The sequence below is a fragment of the Manacus vitellinus genome, unplaced genomic scaffold (genome assembly GCF_001715985.3).
Source record: "Manacus vitellinus isolate BGI_N305 unplaced genomic scaffold, ASM171598v3 scaffold_20_pilon, whole genome shotgun sequence".
In the NCBI taxonomy this organism is placed as follows: Eukaryota; Metazoa; Chordata; class Aves; order Passeriformes; family Pipridae; genus Manacus; species Manacus vitellinus.
In genome coordinates, this window is record NW_021939471.1 from 13,926,046 (window position 1) to 13,942,760 (window position 16,715).

A 16,715-nucleotide genomic window follows, 5' to 3' on the forward strand; every position below is an offset into this window, starting at 1 on the left:
CCTGTTGCCTGCATTTATTGTCTTTCTCACTAGGATGTCTGGAAGATGGCATTTTGTTGTTCAGTCGCTGTGGATTTCTCCTGATAATGACATATTGCATAGGACCTTTCAAACAATGACTTCAAGCCAAGCATTAATATAGATGGTCATGTGGCTTGTTTGCTAAAATCCACGTGGCATATCTTTGAAAGATGAAAGGATGCAGAGATGAAGTGTGAAAGGCTGTAGTGCTGGCTGCCCTCCTGTTTGCGTTTTAAACGTCCAGCGCTGTTTCTCTGCACAGTTTGTTTTTTCTCAAGCTAGCTGATGCATAAGTTGTTCTGGCACCTCCTAATAGAAGGAGCTAAACACAAATCCATGGAAGGTTTAAGAAAGTTCTCTTTGTGTCAGTTTTCAGCTACATTAGAAATTTTGATTACCATGGTAAAAGTTTTCCACTTGGATCTGACATGTGTCCCCATTGAACTAAATTAATGATTGATTCAGTTTGGTCCAAATCATTTAGTTGTGACACTCTGATATTATACTCTTGGCTCCACCTAATTAAAAGGAAGAGCTTCCAGTTTCCTAATTTTGTAAAGTCAGCCCTGCATTTTCTTGCAAATTCTTTTAAGAGCATTAGGATCAAAGCATTTTTGTTACAAAAATATTGCTGCAGTATCTATCTGTCCTTCTCATAGTATCTGTCTTGTAACAGTCTAAATGCATTTATAGTGTCATCTACACTTGGAGCAAAATACTTTGTGCTACTACAGTAATCTGGTCGGGGGGTTGATCACATCTCAAACTTTATTCAGAATATTAATCTGATCATTTGACAAATAGAAGCTGAACTTGGTAAGAATGTGAGCAAGCTTGTTAAATGTTCTGTCATCTTCCTATTAAATGGGTAATTACTGAATTAAATATAAATGCCTATCCTGTGGGAAGTGGAGAGAGGATTACTGACTCTCAGATCAGTGCAAGATGCAGGTAAGATTTTTTTCATCTGAACTAAAAAGTACCAAATTGGTGTTTACAGAGATGTGGTGGACTTTGCAGTGTTAGCTTACTAGTTGGACTTGATGATCTTAAAGTTCTAAGAGACCTTTCCCTAAAGGTGTTTCCCAACCTAAATGGTTCTGTGATTCATGTAACATAATGTGGCCCTAGCATGAGAAGTAGCTTTCCCCACATGTTCTTAGGAGAAAATAGGCATCTCTAATACAGAGAACATCCTTGTATATATGTGAATTTCAGGAGTGTAGAATATGTAGCATCTTTTAAGTATTAGCTTTATCACAATACAAGTAGTGTCTTATATGACAAGATCTGGAAGTCAGGGTTTTGTGGAGAGAGGAGGTGAAGGATGTTGCAGGTATCTTCCATGTCTGCACTCATGCAGTGTTGATTTTAGGAATTGGCTATTACCCATTCTCATAAGCTGTTGAGTTGCAGAGCTGACATGCAGTGCATTTACCCTGGTTGAAAGGTAGATAATCTAGACTAAATCTTGTATGTGTACTGCTGTCCTGGTAGGTGATGAACTTTATTCTGTTCTTTCAGTACAGCAGAGATGTCTGCCGGTATCTGATATCGCAATCTACATTTCCTAAAATCATGGACAGTCTAGTGGACTAGCTTAATTCAAGCTTCAGATTTCCTTTTTACTGGGATTTGGCCAAACAGGCATCTTCAAACTTGTCTCAGTCAAGTCTAGCTCTGGCTCTGTTAATTCTACGTAGGAATTTGTTTGCAAATAAAATGTTTATGCTGAGTTGTTATTATGTGTTCAGTGTAGATAGAAGACCCGGCTGAGCTATTGCTCCATAACCTCAGTAAGAAAGCTACCTGGAGTCACCATGAGTTACTTGAATCAGGTTTGAATAATAATTTCTGGATTTACATCCCATATTTTCCCATATGGTTCACCGTGTCAACATGTGCCCTTTTTCTTGTGATCAGCCTTTCCTGAAAGGCAGCAGGACATCTTGGGTGATCCTGTATCTGGATGTGAAGTCTGTTTTAGTAGTAGCATCTCCCCAAGCTTGTTATCTTTTAAATCACTCAGACTGATGAACATAGGCCAAACTCAAGCAAAATTGCTGTTTGGTTATGCCAGTTGAGAAAGAATTGGATCTGGATTTTACAGATAAAGATTAATCAAGGACTTTCAAAACATGGCCACAAACCTTCGCACAGAGGATTATCCTCCTTATAGACAATAAGGGGCTTAGAGTTAACAAGTGATGGGCAGATGTTGACAGCTGAACTATCACAGGACACATTGAACCCTTTCTCTATTCCTCTAGTTTCCCTATTCTTAAAAAACAGAGCTTAGTTGGTCAATTTGAGTGGTCTGACAAAGAGTACTTGCTCACGAAAGTGTCAACTATAAATGTGTAAAAGACTAATTTTTTTTTCCAAAGAAAATGCCAATCCAACCTCTTTGGATTGATAGAGCAGGAACAGACCAAGGTCTCTCGATCTTCTCCATAACAATTTACATCAAGAAATCTTTCTGTAAGTCAGAGAAACCAAATTTAAAGTTTTTTGAGATGATACTGTAGGCTTCACTTCTTGAAACCTTTTTCACGGTTTCTTCTGACATGGACCATGCTGACCATAGAGATTGTCAACTCATGAAAATTTCTGTTAGAGGTTCTCCAGACTCCCAACACTGTTCATGTTTCATTGTTGAAGATGAAGCTAAGTGAAGCAGAGATCTTCATTGTCTCTGAATAACTGTTCTTCCTGCTGTTCAGGTAGCTCAGACCTCAGTGGTGTGCACAGTGTGTTATTCTAATGGATAATGAAGGAAATGCTTATGTTAGCAATTACGCTCTTAAGTTATTGCTGCAGGTAAAAGTGAACATCCTGCTGCTGTTTTTTTCATTTTCCTCGTTTCTCTCTGTCTGTTTTTTTGCACCGGTTTCAGAGTGAAGAAAAGTTGAGATATGGTAGGAAAAAAAGCACTGCATAAAAGTATACTTTTCACTTAAAGGTGGTATTATTCTTTTATGTAGCATGTTGCAGTTCAGGTTTTTTTGTTCAGGCTCAGGACTGCAGCTGCCATGTGATGGTGGAGCTAAACTATTGAAAAATGCTTGCTTCCAATACAGCTTTTAGTCGCTCTGTGAAGAAAGAAATATTTAAGATCTCTATTCCTCTCTTCTGCACTCATATTTGAGTCCTTTGCAACATGCTACATAAAAGAATAATACCACCTTTAAGTGAAAAGTATACTTTTATGCAGTGCTTTTTTTCCTACCATATCTCAACTTTTCAAAAGTGCTATATAGTGCCTACCAAAACAATACACAAGAAATGAAACATACTATATTGTCTTTTGCAAGTTCAGAGAAACTCAGACAAAATGTATTTTACTGGGACTAACACTACTTTTTTAGAAATACTTTATTGTTACAGTCTCATAATCTCGGATCAGTCTCAGAACAAGACAGTTTGAAATGATACACAGGCACAGAATTAAAACTTCATCTGTGATTCAGAGCACATACTAGCTAAACTGTGTTGCCATATAGGGTTATATTTTTTTTAATTAATCCAAAATGCTTTTAGTTCCTCCTGTGTAAAATAGAGGTGCATGCCATCATTCTACAGTGCTGCAGCATTTTTGATACATCAACTATGGCAAACGTTTAGCAGAACCACGGCTTCAGGCACATGCCAAGCTCCTGCCCCGAGTTGCGTAGGGGGAAACCAGTGTAGCCAGTACAGGGCTTTGGAGGTCTGATGATTCCAAAAATTAGATGTGACAAGCACGTGAAGACTTGCCACTGAGCACAGCCAGGCAGTGGTTTAGACCCTGCCTGCTGCCTTCCCTACGCAGCAGCTCCCAGCCCTCCCGCAGCAGGGGACGGGCGCTCCATCCCGCGCTCCCGTCCGCCATGGCTGCACAGATCCTGCTCCTCCCACCGCGCTGGGCCCGGCACCGCCACGGCCCGGCTGTCGCGGCAGAGGTGCTGCGGTGGCAGCGGAGCCCCGGGCAGCCCCTCGTTCGTGCCCCGGCAGGACGGGCACTGCTCCCGCCCCGCTGCCTATGGGTGTGACGGCCGCGCCCCCGCTCGCCACGTGACCCACCCCGCCCCGCCGAGGTGTCAGCGGCGATCTCGCGAGAGGTGACGGAAGCCCGCGGGGGACCCGGCCTTTAATGTGCGGTGCGGCCGCTTCCGGGTGAGTTTGTAAACACGGCCCGGCCCGGCTCGGCCCGGCCCCGCGGCTCCTCCTCCCTCCGCGCTGCGGCGGCCCGGGCGGGCGGGGGCACCGGGTGCGGCGCGCGGGAGCGGCCCGCGCGCGGTAGGCGGGGGATGCCCGGGAGGCAGTAACATGGCCGCCGCCGCCGCTCTCCGCGGCAGCCCCCTCCCCCAGCGCGGCCTGCGGCTCCCGCCGCCCCCTAGAGCGGGGCGGGGCGGCCCGGCCGGCGCCGCGGACACCGGCACCCCGCCAGAGGTAGGCCTGGCGGGGCGAGCGGGTGGGCGAAGAGGCTGCGGCGCATCCGGGAGCGGGAAGCCCTGCGGGGCAGCGCCGGGACCTGCCTCGGCCCGGCCCGGCCCGGCCCGCGGTGGTGGGCACAGGGCGGGAGGAGGGGGCGGCCAGGCCTCGCCTTTCCGCCTCGGCTCGGCTCCAAGGAGGCGTCCTCCCCATCCATCTTCTGCTTTGGAAGGAGATCTCGATCCGAGCCTGTGCTGGTGCGGAGAGTGCCGAGAGGGGTGCGGGTGTGAGGGGCGTTGGACGGGGGGGTGCGAACAGCTTTTCTGCACCACAGGGAGGTCTTGGCCTGCTTGGGGTTTGGCCGTGGCCGTGGACCTCCTGGACTAGTTGCCTCATTGACTTTGCCTGTTATTGTGCATTATGCCTCTCGAGTTGCCTAATAGAAGGTCTGTGAAGCTTTCACGTGAAAAAGACCCATCACAGACTCTCAATCAGTGATGGCTGCACGGTGTTTCAGGCACAAATGTTTTATGCCACGATGCAACTTGATGTTTGTAGTTAGGGCATGTGCGTGCTGCCATGTTGCTTCTGCAGTCTTATTCATTCTATAGCCTTTTTCTATCCCTGTTCTTGAAGGGAGATCCATGAGTGTCTTCATGTCCTGTCCACGCACTCTGTGTCAGTCATTTGCTTTTCCTTGCGTTGCTGTCTCCCATAGATGTTTATCTTCAAATAGTGATGCTGACACCTGTTCCCTTGCACTGGAATGAGAAATTTAAATAAAACTGAAAATTCTGAACCATTCTCTGCTTTCCAAATAGTGACCTCGAATATGGCCCAAGTGTATTTTATTTTCTACCTTTTAAAATAATATTTTTGTTTTCTTCTCGTCAAATTGTGTTCATGGGGGTGAATGTCATGTCCCCAGGTCTGGCTGAGCGTAAAACCAGATAAAAGTTAATAAAAACAAATGTTCCTGAAGTTAAGGTCATAACACTGTTAGATGCTAAATTCAGCACCAGCTGATAGGATGAGGATGAGGCCTTGTGGTCCTGGTCCTATACAGGTGTTCCAAATGGGATTTCTTCAACCATCCTCTGAAACAGGTTGCTGTTCAGTTAATGGACATCCAGTTGCAGACATAATTTCAGAGGGGCAAACTGTAGTTGAGTTAGGCATTCACTTAAATTCTCTTAAGTGTTTATAATTCCGCATTCAAGAATCAAAATTGTTGTCTTGTTAAAAACCAAAACAGTAATTTTGTCAAGAATTGCTTGTTATATAGTGCATCAAAAGAATTGTGAAATAATAAACCTTAATGTGTCCATAAAGTGAAGCAACTCTTTTAAAAATCCATTTTGACTTTATGTTTCAATACTGATATTGCATGTTAATGCTTAATCAATTAGTTGAACTTTTGATCTTCACAATGTAGCTGATGTTTCTATCCTAACTTGGATTCTAGAAATATGAGTATGTTTGGTATGTCTTTTTCCAGAAACTTCTAGACTGTGCAGTATCTAACATAAGGTGCTTTCAGCTCTTAAATTTGATCATACATACTTTTATTAAGTGTTGTATTCTCTTTTGTGACAAAATGTTGAACAGCTTGAAATATTATTCTGGTTATGGTTTCATTACATTCTAGATGTACGTAGTGCTAAAAATTCCTTTTCTGTCATCAACTGTTTTTTTCCTCCATTCTTAACAAATTTAAACTTACAAATGCACATTTCTAACTCCAAGGAGTTTTACTTACTTTAAAAGTTTCTTATGTCTAATATCAACATTTTTAATGGTTTCTTAAAGTAGTCTTGAATTTCTGTATAAAAACTATGCATTAACTATTCTCAAAGGAGCAAACTTGATTCAATAATTTTAACTTTTTTTTTTAAACAATTAACAGATTTCAAGTTATCGTTGTCCTCCTGCATAACTCAACTGCATTTGTTTCACATATAATGTGCACTCTAAGGAGGCATTGGTTATAGTTAGTGATAGAAATATGAGTCAATATTTAATAATCATGCAATAAATATTTTTTTCAAGTCTGGGCTGTACTGTTTCCAACTTTATTCTGTGTCACTTTCAGTGCAGCCTGAGAACTTTTCCATTGGCTTCACTTCAGATGAGAGCTTCTCTTCAGTAAAGCATTCCAAGCAATACTGTGTGTTTCCCTTTCTAGATGAATGCCAATGGTCGTTGATATAATTACTTGTATATAATGATCTTATAGAATAAGATCATTCTGTTTTAATGAGCAAGAAGAGTCTTGTAGTGGGATATTTTTTATATTTTTAAAGATTTTTTAAAAATTAAATTCTTAATTATTGTCTTCAATTTTATAATTCAGGGATGCAGTCTGAGAAAATGTGAAAAGGAAGTAACTTTTTGTTAAGCTTTTTTTTAATTTGTTGAAAGTAGTGTAGAAAAAGGAGGTTGGATTTCTAATGTTTGTTAGGTTGATGGGCAATATGAAGACATCCAAACCTAGATAAATGAGCTGGGGAAAGTAAGCCCTAATATCTCTGTAAGCGAATTGTAAAAAGATGGGTGGAATATTAACCCCTTTATATTTCTTCTTCGAGGTTCATTGACTTTTCATTTATCTGCAAGAGCTGTAGTCACACAGCCTGAATTTTTAATAAGTTAAAGAAAGATCAAGGTGCCTCTGAAAAATACTGAAGCCAGAGGGTTGAATTAAAAGCTGCCTATCCAGCCAGTAGGAAGCATTTGGCCTAAGGATCTTTCTTAATGCCCTTACTGTTCTCTCTTTACCAGAAAAGTGTCTTCTTGTAGATGAAGCCTGCTCCTTCAGCAGAGGTGAAGGAACGTAATTGCTTTGTTTCTGTATATGTGACTATCTCTCCAACTGGCCTTCTTGCTCTTACTTGAACTTGTTAAGTTCATCATCGTTGATTGTTGGATCTGTTCTTGTCTAGAGGCTCTCCCCTCTACAGAATTTAGACAAACCGTGGAAGGTATGGAATTAACTCTGGACATCAGATATAAGCAGTTAATTAATAATATCAGCACAAAGTGCGTAACATTTGACTTGTTTAAAGAAAAAATCTCAGCATTATGCTACAGGTGTTCCAGTCTTCCTTAGTCTTCCCCAGAACTCTCTGAAACAGATCATGTGTCTTCTACAAAATAGCACAACTTTTCTACTAAGCAGTATAGTCTGAAGAAGCAGCTCCTGTTTTCCTGTTCATCGGGTTTTGATATTTACAATCTTTAAATATTGTGGACTATGGGTTGTAGTTTCCTTGCAGAATCTACTGAGCTACTTTCTGGCAATCTTACTTTCATTATGAGGACAAATGTGTTTATTTTTCAAATTTTATCTCCTCCATTTTCTTCATCGATCAGTTTTAATTTTTAGAAATGCTGAATCCTACAGTGTGACACAAATACAGTTAGTCAGATCACTTCTGAAAGTGCACTGTGATGGTCAAGTATTAATTACACTGCTTGCTTTACCTTTCTTCTTTTGCTTTATAGGAAACAGAAAAATAGCTGTTCCAGTCCCTCCAGGTAAGTGGAGCAATGCTTTTTTTTCCTTTAAAATACAAAACTTTATTTTTTTTTAATTTACGTCACTTCTTATTAAGTAGTATATTCTACCTACCTTCTGATTTTTACTCAAAATTTGCAAGTCTACCTCTACAGAAAATTGTGGAAATAAGGATAGACTCAAATGTGGGAAGTGATTAAAATTGATGCTTTGAATACTGTATGCAAGTGTTGAAAGTATAAAGGTGCCACATTCATTTTGATTTGTGTTGATTTGTTTGATTGCATGAGAAAACCATCTCTTTTAATTTTGAGATGTTTAAATTTGGAAAACAAAAATAACTGCCCGTTATGTTTTTGGTGGTTTTTTCCCCCTCATCCAAAGAAGCTAAGCAAAACATGAAATTCAGCTCTTCAAGTAACTAGTAAGAGAATGTTATCCTTTAGTGTGGCAAATATGTTCAGTTCACTTTGAGTAAGTACCTCAAGTAGAGCTCTTAAAGTTGACAAAGACTTAAAAATATTGACCTTATCATTTTATGCTTCAGTTTCCTATTATAAAATGAAACTTTAAAGTAAAGTTTTATACTATCTAAAGTAACTACACACTATGATGAGATTTATAGAAAAACTTAGTAAGAGTTAATAATTCTCCTCACAGTAAGGCTACTGTATCTTGCAGTAAAAGGGGCACAGTCCCAGATCAAATGTAAAGAATAAAGGGAAATGTTGACTAGACATGATCAGTCTTGAGGAAATGCAAACATCCGTAGGAAAATACGTCACTGATACTGTAACATAAGCACTTTGTAACGTTTGGACCCAGAGAAGACTGAATGATGATGGACTACTGTAATTCTAACTCATCTCAGTGGCCTAATATAGCTTTTGTCCAAGTTTCATCTTTTTTCAAACCAGAATGTACAGATGTTTCTTGAGTTGAAGCCACGTGGAAATGATCAGTCTGGCTGCAGAGCTTGGATGTGCTTCACATGTGAGCAGTAGTAGATAAATCAGCAACTACTGTAGCTGCAGACTGACAGGTTGTCCTCTATGGACTGTCCAGTTTGGGGGGTGACACAGTTGTGAGCATATGCATCTCTTCTTGCTGGTTGGCCAGCAGAGGAATGCTGTCCTTCAAAAGGTCCTTTAAGGTTTTTGTTTGTTTGTGGGGGTTATTTGTGTTTATAGTTGTCTTTTCTGTGTTCAGCTCTGGCAGTTTTACTCCATGCTGTCTGTGTCAGCCCTGACGTGTCAGGAGGGCAGTCTCTCTGTTGCTACAGTGCTTAAAATAAGTAATCGCAGGGTAAGACTGCACAGCCCCTGAGCAGGTTTGTGCATGGAGGTCTTTCAGCACAAAACTTGCTTTCTACAGGTAAAGCAGAGGCTTTAGCTATAAGTCTGATGAATCTTTACTAGAGATGTGCAAAGAATTATTTTTCTCAGCAAATTTGTAGAGGTTTTTGCAAGGACTATCAATATATATACAGTTTAAAAAGCTACTTAAATAGAAACTAAATTTTGAAACAGGGTGTAAGTTGTGTTTGCCATGCTCCTGTATGTGGGAAATTAAAAGAAGACAGAAGAACCTTTACCAGTAAAATAAGCCAATAAGGCGTGGTTTAACTCAGTGTATGGTATGATTCTATTCTTTTACAAATTGTCTACAGAAAGGTATTTTGAAAGCAAGCCTCAGACTATGTAATAATAGTTTCCACAAAGTGTACCCAAGATGTTTAATTAAAATCTTATAGAAATATGCAAGTAATTGTTGAAGCTAATTTTGTAGCACATTTAGGTAAACATTAGTGTAGCATTGTATAGAGACATCTTTATTTTTAAAGAAGCACATGATCCTAAATATTAGTGAATTACTTGCAAACCTTGTTTTTATTTCTCTGTATTATATATATCTTGAAGATGTATATGTACTTATTTATATGTTTTACTGCACCGTTTACATTCCAAAAGCAATAGAAGAGGCTTATGACATTTTAAATAGGTATGCTTTGAAAGTATTTTACTTTTGCATTGAAAGTATGGAGCAAACACCAAAAAAGCGAGAGTATTTTCTGATTTCAGTACCGAAGGTGATTATATTGCCAAGATTATTTCATGTTTTTCCCATGTTCAGCTCTGATCCTGTTACTGTGTGACTTCAGATTCTTTGTATGGGCTTCTTTATGCTACTGAAAGGAATGTAGGGTTGGAAGATTACAGAAGAAAGTTGCAGTTCAGTGGATTGTAGTAAGAATCACGTCACTGAATGTTCATTTTGTCTGAAGAGGATAGTTAAGGCTGGAGTTTCGCATTCAGATTGGATTCCTCCGGGAACCATCTTTTTTTCTATGGGTCAAGGTGTTTGCTGTTGCCTGGGTAACAGTCCAAGGTGTCTATAATTCACCTCTACTGATGGGGCAATCACTTTATGTATTTTGTTTCTCATTTAGTTGGGTGATTAACATTTTTGTCAAGATGGCATTTAAGTTGCTGTTTTGGTTTTCAGGGGGATAGCATTACTGTGATATTCTCACTCAGAGCAATCAGTTTCCAACAGAGACTCTTGAAATCAGAGAGGGAATTACAAACATTTTTTTCTGAAAATTTGCCTTCTGTGTGTTAGTCTTGCTGTGCCTGTCAGGCAGTGTAATCCAGAAGGAAAAGAGGAGGCAAAGGTCTGTTTGTATTTTGTAGCAGCAACAGCTTTAGTTGTTGGGCTGTGAAGTTAACTATGCAGACTCTTCTAAAGCTGTCAGAACATTTCCCAAGTTTGGATTGTCTATTGCGGTTGTTCACCTCTGTTTCTAGCTATGATATCTCTATGGTATACTTTAAATTTCAGAGTTATCTTGGGTTACTCAAAATTTCATCCCCTCATATTTTGAATTCCGACAAGGATGGAGATTCCACAGTCCCACTGGGCAACCTGTACCTTGCTCTTAACTTTCCTGGTGTGCCTTGTGAATGTTGCATCTCATCCTTTTCTTGTACTATACACAAAGTCTGGATCTGTCTTGTCTATATCAATACATCAGATAGTATCAGATAGCAAGTATATCCTTCCTTAGCCTTCCTTCTCTGTTCTGAACAAACTTTGCTTCTTGATATTCCTGTTTTGATAGGGCCCTGGGTGGTTTCTCTCCAGTTCATCAACTGTCTTGAGGGGCTCAACAGTGGATATAGCACTCCAGCTGTAGCCTTATGAGTGCCAGATAAAGGGGAATAATCAATTCCCTTCATCTGGTTGCTGTGCCTTTGCTAATTCATCCCAGTAGCCTGTTGGCTTTCAGTGCTGCAAGTGACATGATTCAGTTTTTTGACTGCCAGGAGTTAGAGATTTTGCCCCTAAACTGCTTGACAGCCAGTTACCCTCACCCTCCACTGCTGCATGGAGTTATTTCGTTCTAGGTGCAAGCTTTGCATTTGTCTTTGTAATACATAAATACAATTCTTATCAATTTGGCAACATTAATGAATGCAAACCCTTTGTTTTTCCATCCTGTCAGATCCAGTTTTTATTTAGATTTAAAATGTCAGAGATCATGCTTGGAATGTGAGCACTCTTTTAGGTGCAAAAATTTCAGTGCTTCAAGATAATTTTTTTCTTCAGATGTTAGCTGGAATCTTTTTACAAGGGATTACCTCACAAAATTCCATGTGGCCTGTAATCAAATAATGCTACAAAGATGAGGACATGAATTTATCTCCAACTTTTTTCCAGTAAGTTTGCCAGGAAGACAGCACTGCTTTTCTTTTTCACAAGGATTGATTTTTAATTTATATATCAGGCATTCAAAATTCACAGGCTTCTCAAACCAACACATGGAACCAGACAACAACTTCATATGCAAATACATGCTTTGGTGATACTCCTTTAAAAGGGAAAATGAGCAGACTTAAAAAATTGACCTTTACATCTTATCACCTAAGAAAAATGCTAACAGTATGGATGGAGTAGATTTTATGGCTGATACTATGCATTTCTCAGAGACTGACAACAAGATACAGTAACAGCAGAAAAGATGTCCTACGTGCATTTTGGTTAATCAAAATCTTCATCGTTTGGATAAAAAACCCAAAACCAGAATTGTTTCTTACACCATCAGGCATTTTTGATATGGATGTAACTCTTCTGCTCATAATCCATACGTGTATATTAGCATATGGTGGCATATGTAGCCATATATAACTTTATGGTGTCCCTTGATCACAGATTTAAAAAAAAAAAAAATTCCTTTTGAGATCTCAGTGAGATAGAATGCGTTTAAAAAAATGAGATTGTTGCATAGCTGAAGAAGGATAATAAGCTTGTGGGATAGCTTTTAAGTGTCTGTTGAAGTTCCACATAATATAAGGATATAATCTTAAAGCTTCATTGATAAAGACCTTATCTCTTACCCTGAAGCCACAGTCATGAGACTTGCCCATAACTTGTTAATACTCTTTCTTAGTGAGAGTACAAAGTTCATAGTTTGAACAGTTCAAGAAATACTCTTTCAGAAACTTGAGACAGGTTATGAACTATTTGCAAAGAACAGCAGAACAGTCTCCATCCCTGATTTGCTTTGGCATCTTTCCTTTGGGACATAATTGTTTCCCTGAACTGTCAGTGCCAAAGACTCTTAAAGTTTCTGGCAGCCATTCATCTCTTCTTGACTTGTGATCTCAGTTCAGTATCCTCATTCTGTTAAACATATATTTAGATGCGACAGTTTGGAATCTCCTCCGCTGCATGTTTTGTTTCTTTGCTGTTTGGTGTACATGTCCAAGGACACTGGGATCCCTTCCTCCTTGAAGTAATGTCCAAAAAGTCTGTACAGTTTTTTACTGTACAGGTACAGGCAAAAGGATGAGCTAACATGTTCACTATAGATCTCTGAGGTAATAAGTGTGAAATTTGCTTAGGTGTACTTGATTTGTCTTGTGTCTGGTGTTCAGTGGTGTACCAGAAGTGTGCATTCTTAGCATGGCTAGACAGTTCCAGAAGCCTTGCAACTCTGCATGACCAGCATACTGGGGGAGAGATGGATTTATTCTGCTTATGATTTTTAATCATAAAGGCATCTTTATTTATCTGCTTCATCAAGCTAAATAGTGTTCAGAACTAACATTGTTAGTTCTCCATACAAATACTCACATTTAAACATGAATGTATTTCCTCCAGGGTAAAGCCACAGATGCCACAACTAATTAGAGAGGATGTATTGAAGTAACCATTTCTTTGAAAAACTGTTGTGTTTCATGGGTGAATAGTGGGCATTTTGTCATTTATCTTTACAGAGTCATGCATTATTAGATTTTTAGCATGCATAATAATTAATATCTTCTTTTAATTACAGTTCATTGCCATGAAAAGGAGGATATGATAGTTTGCCCTATGAAACAGGTTTATATGTGAAATCTGGCAGGTATGTGTATTAGTATGTGGGGTGAGTATGCAAAATAGCACTAAATATAATTAATATCTCTTTTTTCTTAAATATTTTAGCCTGTTAATAATTTAGTGGCTGAAATATTACTGAAGTACATGTTTTTGTAATTAAATTTGTAACAGTTTATGCAAAGGGCTAAGTGTCAACTTATCCTTAAAGATGAGCTTTAAATAAAGATTGTGAAAAGACTAAGGAATCAACACTTCCTCTTCTGTTGGAACAGTAACCTTGACTACTTGCTATTGTCTCCTGCTTTTATACTTTTTTAATTGTGGGAATTGGATAATTATTACAATGTATTTGATTTCAGTGACAAGTTGTCCTACTGTGTTTTCAGATACTTTCTACAGTTACTGATGTTACATATGAACACTTGCATTTCTGACTGAGTGTGTGTTCAAAACCTGCTCTGTCTCTGTTGGGTTCTGTGTACCTTCCTGACATAGCTTGAAATCCATACTCTTTGAATCCTGGGTATTTAGAATATTAGTATAGCCAGAAGGCAGAAATTCTTGCCCATGGAATATTAAAATATGGATGCTGAGGTATTGATAATTTGTTGCAGTATTTGTAAAATTTGTTCAATTCTAATTTTAATACAGGTAGCACAACGACCTGTGGAATATGAGTGATGACAAACCCTTTTTATGCACTGCCCCTGGATGTGGCCAGGTAATGGTCTGAACTGAAGATACTAACATTAATCAAATAAAATTATAACAGTGAAATGTATTTTTAGAGATTGAAGAAAAGGGGATGATGATAATTGCTACAAAGTATGTTTTGCTGAAGAGCAGGTGACAGCAAGAATTTGTAGCATATTGTGTGTTTATCCATTTACTTTCATTAAAAAAAATAATCAAGAAACAACCTAATTTGTATCAGGTAACCTGTATTTTCCAGAATACTTCAGTGTTGGTGTGGAGCTTGCTTGGCACTAATCTTCACAGCTATGGTGATTGCAAATATTTAATGGCATAATTTTGTTTTATGTATATTTTTGTGTATAGGAAGATGCTAACACTATTCATGCCACAAAATGTATTTCAATTCCTATTGTAGTTTTAATGTGCTATAGTAAATAGCATTAGTATATATAGAGGTGAATGTGAGCAGAAAAGTAAAAATGTTATGGAGTGTTTTAGGACATGGTTGCTTAAAAGGAAGCTGTCTTAACACTTTAATTTAGTAACCTGAAAGTAAGTGACTTTGCATTATCTACTGCACAAGATGGACATCCTTTATATAGAATTAATTTCATAAACTGAATCTTTTCATTATATTATAGCTGCTGTCTTTATATAGAATAGATTTCTTAAACAAGATGTTTTTCATTTTATTAGTGCACTTTCATTTAGTTGGATTTTGAGTTCAAAATACTCTCATTTTTATTCTGAACACTTAGTTCTTATGATGAATGACAGCATTAATGTTAAATTAACAGAGCCTTCTGTATTTAAAGCGGGGAAGGAGTAAGATTTCTTACTATGTCTCATGTTCAGAGACATCAAAAGTAAGAGAAGAGGACTACTTTCTCCTAAGCAGCATGTTTGTCCCCATCCTGTTTGAATCTCATTGCGATGTAAGCTCTGTCAGAAGTATTTTAGTAAATAAGTCTCATAGAAGACACATCATGGGGCTACAGCAGTTGGGATTGCAGTGCAGGCGAAGAGCAAAGTTCATGTCCCTGTAAATGGGCAAGGCTTCTCCAGAACAGATAGGATTCTCCAAAATTCATATTATAGAATAGAGTGAGTCAGGATCTGGAAATCCTCTTCCCTCTGAAAGACCTTGTCCATTGCTTAGTGGAAACAGAAAGATGCATTTAACTCTTTTAGCATGAGACTTATGTCCTGTCTTATGCCATATGTAGAGATAGGGTACAGGAGTTATGGAGAGCTGGGTATTTGGAACCCTGGACAACAGAGTTCTAACAAAAAAAAAGTCCCTGGCCTGTTTCACCATGTCCCACAGAGATCCTGGATTTTTTGATTTCCCTCACAGTTCCGCATACACATGTCCTTTCTCACGCAAACATTCTGAATGGCTGTACTCTCAGGTCAACTAAGCCTTATGTGTTGGTTTCTGATTGTATCTGTTATAAGATATATGTGGAGTGACTTATATTAGTGAGGCATAACCAGAAACATAATTTGAGGCTCAAATGTTCACAAAGAAAAGTAAGAATTTCAGTTTTAGGAAACCTGCATCTTGGGAAACATTTTCTTAGATTATGTCAATTGAAACACTAACTTTACCCACAGTTGCAGATGCATAGCAAATTTCAGGTTAGTGAAAGTAAGAATATCTGTTTTACAGCACCTAGTTTGCCTGCTTATTGCTTTTTTATAGTATATACCTTGAATTTTAGGAAAAGTATGCACAAAACTAGCATAGTTTTGAAAACCTGACAGATTTCTAAAGTGCTGGTAAGTTTAGTTTGTTCGCAGCATTTCAGTTGTCTGATATTGTTCCAGTGTATCCCATTCTATCTGCCCCTTATTTTATGTAGTAAATAGTCAGGGAGCAGGAGCTATGGTTTATTTTGTCTTTGTGCTGTTAAATACAGTGAAGTTTGTGATTACAGATCAATTCTCATTATTGTGATAATACACACAATGCAGTAATGAAGTAGTGGTAATGAATTACTAGACATTGTCAAGATCCATTTGACTGTTTGCCCATGGTTGATGGAATCTGCAGCTCTCTCAAGTTCTATCTTGCAATTTGAATGAATTCAAGTACTTATACTACAATTTCCCTGATATCATATTTAGTTACTGTGAACATCATTTGAGTTTTATATTTCTGCTTGGTAGTGTTGACCAAGGAGCAAGACATATCTGCCTAAAAGGGTTGTCTTTTAATGTCGTAAGGATAGTTTTTGGTGTTGTAAAAGTTGCTTTCTGTGGCATGTCATTTACTCTGTTCACACTCAGAATTTCAACTGTTTCTTAAAACTTTCTGCTGCAGCGTTTTACCAATGAGGATCATTTGGCTGTCCATAAACATAAACATGAGATGACACTGAAATTTGGTCCGGCTCGTAATGATAGTGTCATTGTGGCTGGTTAGTATATACTTTTGTAACTAGTTTGTTCCCTTTTTTGCTGAAATGGGCATATGTTTTATGCATTTTTGTGTACATTAAGCATAGGCTTATGTTAAGAGAATATGAAACATTTTCTTCACTACAATGTGTGCTTAGGTAATATTTTCTTACATAGTTCATTTGAAGCCAGTATTATTCTCCATAAGTTACTTTTATTTGGCTCAGATATATAATCTAAATATTTTTAAATTATCAATACTCAGATAATTGATTAAATCATG

General features: G+C 38.6%; 1 protein-coding gene across 5 annotated transcripts in view; it reads left to right on the plus strand.

The window, feature by feature from the left end:
- Positions 1-4,107: 4,107 nt before the first annotated feature.
- ATF2 (activating transcription factor 2) overlaps positions 4,108-16,715 on the plus strand; it is a 47,126-nt gene continuing 34,518 nt past the window's right edge. For 2 of the 5 annotated variants that reach the window (XM_018071750.2, XM_018071755.2), the window contains exons 1-5: positions 4,108-4,176; positions 7,939-7,971; positions 13,290-13,358; positions 13,985-14,054; positions 16,356-16,452. In XM_018071750.2, the coding sequence (XP_017927239.1) occupies positions 14,007-14,054; positions 16,356-16,452 (145 nt within the window). In that variant the 5' untranslated portion in view covers positions 4,108-4,176; positions 7,939-7,971; positions 13,290-13,358; positions 13,985-14,006. Of the gene's footprint in view, positions 4,177-4,648; positions 4,692-7,938; positions 7,972-9,488; positions 9,588-13,289; positions 13,359-13,984; positions 14,055-16,355; positions 16,453-16,715 lie in introns of those variants that run through there. The other 3 variants (XM_018071753.2, XM_018071752.1, XM_018071754.2) reach the window with 3 other exon arrangements.